This window comes from Aedes albopictus, chromosome 1, assembly GCF_035046485.1.
Source record: "Aedes albopictus strain Foshan chromosome 1, AalbF5, whole genome shotgun sequence".
NCBI classification, from domain to species: Eukaryota; Metazoa; Arthropoda; class Insecta; order Diptera; family Culicidae; genus Aedes; species Aedes albopictus.
This window is the reverse complement of record NC_085136.1, coordinates 275,228,845-275,234,206: the sequence shown is the minus strand read 5'-3', so window position 1 is coordinate 275,234,206 and position 5,362 is coordinate 275,228,845. Positions and strand designations below refer to the sequence as shown.

At 41.8% G+C, this 5,362-nt stretch overlaps 1 protein-coding gene across 1 annotated transcript; it reads left to right on the top strand.

The window, feature by feature from the left end:
* The first annotated feature begins 1,376 nt into the window (after positions 1–1,376).
* LOC134285636 (uncharacterized) lies at positions 1,377–5,105 on the top strand. The gene is made up of 2 exons (XM_062846816.1): positions 1,377–2,025; positions 2,089–5,105. The coding sequence occupies exon 2, from the start codon at positions 2,924–2,926 to the stop codon at positions 5,099–5,101; it is 2,178 nt and encodes a 725-aa protein (XP_062702800.1). The 5' UTR covers positions 1,377–2,025; positions 2,089–2,923; the 3' UTR covers positions 5,102–5,105.
* The last annotated feature ends 257 nt before the right edge of the window (positions 5,106–5,362 follow it).

Here is a 5,362-nt window from a genome sequence, read left to right as displayed (position 1 = left end):
CAGTTCACAAAATTCCAATTTGTTTCAAATAGAGATCGGAATCAATTTCATTTCCACATTTTGTCCCGGCGCTATTGATTTCGCCAACAATATAAATGAGGTTAGAGAAAACTACATGACTTCTTGGCGTTTGTCGAGACTCATGTAATTTATGAAGAAATATTCCGTTTTAAACTTGTTTTGTGTGAGATCTTCTCCTCCAATTGCCATTTTACTTTCAATAATCCTGTGATCGACATAAAGATACGGCATAAACCCTAAAATTTATCTTCAAATCTCGGAGATTATCAAAACTTCCTAATTAATTGTTTTTTTTTTATTTTTTATGCAAAACATTTGCAGCCTTCTGTCACTGCGACGTCTTCATATCGCGCAATAATTTTTCCGATAGTGAGCTATGCTAGTCACTGACCAGTATCAAATGGATTTAAGAAACCTATTAAAACATTAAGAAATGTGCACAAAGGTGCGGTTTATTTTTAAAAAGTTATCGAAAACTGGAATTCATATGGTCTTCTAGATACAAATCACATGAGAAGAGAATCCTCCGAGTTTGAGCTAAAAATATTGAGATTTTGAGGTAGTTTAAATGCTAAAAAATGCTTTCACTTGAAGTGTCTTAACTTTCTCAATTTTTGATCGATATACAATCTTTTTGCAAGAATCTTTTAAAATTGATTTTTGAATAAACTTGTAGAACATCAGTTTTTTTTTTCTAAATCACACATAATGGGGAAGGGGAACTATCTCGGCAGGGCTTCGAAATTCAGGAAGGTTTTCCAGCAGTGTTCGCTAAAGTGTATCATTTCAGGAGAGAGGAGAGAGTCTCTGCTTTTGTTACGATTCATTAAGTAGAGGAAAATTGGCCACAAGGGAGAAGGGGTGTAAAAAATCTTCAAAAAATCAAGGATGGGAACACTCACTTGCAAAGAATTACACTCACTTGCTATTTTCTCAGCTCAGAAGCGTGTAATCAAGAAACGATGTATGGACGACTTTTGCATTTTGGTTTTGTCCAAAACTTTGCCGAATAGAGTAGGGGTCGCACATGCATACCGAAGTCGTGAGGGAACTGCGAAGGCAATTCTCCACGAGGTGAATGTAAATTACACTCACCTCGTAGAGAGTCGCTTTTAAGGACTGTTCATTAAAGAAAGTGGACATCTGTTTACCAATAGTTTAGAGTTAAAACTAAACAAAAAATTGTGAATTTTTGCTCAGTGTGTAAAAACATTGTTAACTTCAGCAACACATTCAAAGAAAACGGAAAAAAGTGAGAAATTTTGAGCGATGGGTTGGGTTAGCTTAGCGACTAGCTGATAAATTCTGCACAAATGGTGTTCCAAAAAGTTGTCGTTTCGAGAATTGGCATACTGTTACCATTCGGGTGGTTTACCCTATATAGCCAAGCAAAGTCAGGAGAGTGAGTGGCAAATACCACTCACCATACTACTGTTCAGGATGAGTGGTATCGCCCTGTTCGAAAATTTATAGCATAATAAAAGTATCGATTTTATGTTGATTTTCTTGTTTTTTGGTAACATAATCATAAATAGTCCAATTAGAATTCCTATGTTTAGCTCATTAATAAGTTTGAAATAATCCCATTAGTATTTGTTAGGAGATATAGGGCTAATATGACTCCGTATGTGAACGGTCATTTTGAATGGCAGGAGAATAAAATTGTTAAAACACTTACATGCATTCACACTTAACACATAAGGAACTAGCGCTAACGGATGGATTCTGTATCGACGGAATTACGTTGTTAGGTAGACAAATGGGTCTGAATAGGGGTAGTAGGGCTTCACGTCTCGCAGTAGCTTTCTTTTCCACTCAAGCGCTCGAAGGAGCAAGATCAGTTCAGAAGCCTAAAGTGATCTAAAGTGAAAATCCTAAAGTGAAGTCTATACTTTAGCAGAAGTCTCAATCTGACTTGTAGAAGTTTTTATCGGTGAAGAAAGAAGAAAAGAGAAAAGAAAGAGAGAAGAGAAGAGCTATTAGCAGGTTTTGGTGAAGATTCAGGTACGTTACCCTACCCAGAAAAGACGTGACCCTATTCTTAGACCCGATATTGCTACCAAACAGGACCCAGCAGGTGCTGACCACGTTTTGGTCTAGCTCCAAGTTTCGACAACGTGTCATACGACCGCCTGGTGCCCTATAGCGATCCGCCGTGGCGGGTTCTTCGTCGACGGCGCTCAGGGTTAATCGCATCCACCTCACGAGACGAGCACGTGCCCATCCAGCAGTTCCAGCTAAGCCGGCCGGCCATCGAATCCTCCCCACACACACACTACACACCACACAGCGTAAGTTATTCCTAATAAAAAGTGATTAACAGTAATAGACCGAGTGCGTTGTTTTGTTCTCTGATCAGCCCCCCCCCGTTCGCTCGTTGTCTAGCCGACCCTGGAAAAGAGGCGGGTGTAGCCCACCCCGGACGGCTTCCGCGGCTGGACCAGAAGCCAGGGGATTTGGAGTGCCAGAACCCTTCTGGTTCGGCACTCTAGTCAGGAATTGTTCTCTCGTAACAATTGGCGCCCAACTTGAAAAGACAACGCTGATCAGATTACAAGCAACAAATAATACGGAGTGAGCTAGGGATCAAGGTCAGGAACAGCTTGAATTGCTTTGTTTGGTGCTATAGACGGTGAATTACTCAAATGGTTAATGCGATATCTACTCTCTCACCACATTCGTATGATCTTGGTACTGCTTACTAGTGCGCGTACACTCTCAAAAGCGAAGATTTATTATTGATGGTCAACCAAATACCGGGAGCATTTCGTTGAGTTAGATTTTTGGATTAGTTTTTTTTTAATGGGTCTTGACTCTTCTATGGTATCAATCTCTATTTCTAATTAGATTTTGTGCTATTATAGTTTTTTTTAAATTGAGTACTGGTGCAACATTCATTAAAATGGATTTGCAAAGCTTGTACAAGAACATGGATGTATCTCACCTCTCTGTAGACGAGGTTGAGCATGAGTTGCTGATACGGAACATTCTATTTGATTTGGACGAACATGAGAGTAAGAAGAGAAGAAAGTTGAAAGATCGTATGCGTGAAGAACGAGAATTGGATTCGGTTGTGCACTCAGTGACTTGGAGAGAAGCGAATGAGGAGATGACGATTATCAACTCGAAGATCTTGATTATCGAAGGACTGTTAGCCAGTTCAAAATGTGATGTACGGCAGAGGGAAAAGTTGAGAACCCGCTTGATCCACTACAGAGTGAGAATTTTTTCGCTCTTTCGTGCGCCTCAGGCTCGTAGATATCAGACCGAAGTGACAAAGCTAGGTAGAAAGGTAGCAGAAATAGTCGAAAAATACTTTCCCGATTACGCCTTGGTCGACGGTGATAGCTGCAAGCCACCGAAGACATTTGAACAAGATTTGAGCTTGGCAATTGAAGATGTGCGTAATGAATTGGAAATGCTGAACGAAACCGCTTGCGGGAATGATTTGCAGGATACGGAAGAAGAGGCAAGCGGTGGAGTAAAGCCAACCTTAGAGTCGAAACGAAGGACTATGGAAAGATCAGTACAGAGATCGAAAGAAATTTTGGACAAGTTGACAGATTATGAGAAAGGAAAAGTAGAAAATGTGGGTGATTTGGTGAGGCATTTCCGGGATTTTGTGATAGCTACAACAAAGCAGGAAGAAGATAGGAGAAAAAGGGAGATTGAGATTGAAGAGAGGCGAATGAAACAGGCAGCCGAGGGTATAGAGAGGAAGAAAAGATTGGAAAAGCTTCTGGTCGACCTTAATGAGAAAATCAAAATCGAGCCGACAGTGATTCCCAAGCAGGAAAGAGACTTGCCAATTGAAGCGGGTGTTTCGGACAAAAATAAGTTTGAGCCCAGAGTCAAACAGGGTTTGCTAAAGTCTGATTCTGAAGACCAGTTTCAAACTCCATCTGGCAGTTCTGATGAACGGCCACCGGAGAAAAACCTCAAATTTAGGAAAACCAGCAGGGATAATCGGGAGTTAAACGTTCGTAAATCCGGAAAGCGACCACGAAAGCTGAGCGTCTCATCAGAGTTTTCATATGAGTCCAGCGAGAGTGCTTGGTCTTTTTATTCCAACCAAGCAAGTTCCGCAGACTCGGATAGGCCACGAAGAGTTCAGGAGCGAGTTAGAAGAGAAGTAAGGCAGAGAGATAGGAGGGAACACCAAAGACCTCTCAAACGGATCCCGATGTCCGAATGGCGAATAAAATATGACGGAAAAGATGGGGGTAGAAGATTGGCGGAATTTCTAAAAGAGGTGAAGATGAGACGCAGGGCTGAAAGCATTTCGGATCGCGAGCTGTTCAGAGGTGCGATTCACCTTTTCTCAGGGAGAGCCAAGGATTGGTTTATTGAGGGCATGGAAAACCGAGATTTCAGAAACTGGGGTGAACTGAAATCCGAATTGAAACGTGAATTTCTTCCGCCAGATCTCGATTTTCAACTCGAGATACAGGCAACAAATCGACGACAAGCTCGTGGAGAGAAATTTGTTGATTATCTCCACGACATGTTGAAGATATTCCAATCTATGACTCGACCAATATCTGAAAGGAGGAAGTTTGAAATTATTTGGAGGAACATGCGATTTGATTACAAGAACGCCATGACTGGTGCTGGAATCAAGTCAATTTCTAAATTAAAACGGTATGGCAGAATTGTCGACGAAAATAACTGGAGCATTTTCCAAAAGCCGCTCGACAATTTGAACAAGCCTCGTTCCAATCAGTTGAATGAAATTTCGACTGGCCATAAATTAAAAACCCTCAAACCGAAGGATAAACCGAAACAGACAGAGCAAACCCCTACACATGAGAGACAGAAGGCAGAAGATAGGACTCAGTCGAAGGGGACTCCAGGGGACCCACCACAACCGATGGAAGGTACCTCAAAGGGTACCTTACAAGAATTGGCAAACCAATACAAGCGTCCACCGATTGGTACGTGCTACAATTGTAGACAACGGGGACACCACTATCCCGAATGTGAGGAACCTAAAAGGAAATTTTGTCGAATGTGTGGCTTCTTGGGAGTTCTCACAAAAACTTGTCCGGCTTGTCCAAAAAACTCGGAGAGCTCAGCTTGAGGGAGCAAGCTGAAATCGTTTCTCCACAATCTCCCACTACTACACCTTTTGACGATTTAAGAGCGTACGGGTTCGAATCGGTGGATGATGATGATTATGAGTCGGATTCCATCGACGAACTGCTAATCCATCTGAAGGGGGATGCTCGCCCCTTTGTAGAGGTTGAAATCTTCAACAAAAAGTTGATTGGATTATTGGACAGTGGTGCCCAGAGAACCGTTCTTGGCAAGGGGTCCGAAAATCTAATTGAAAGCCTGAGAC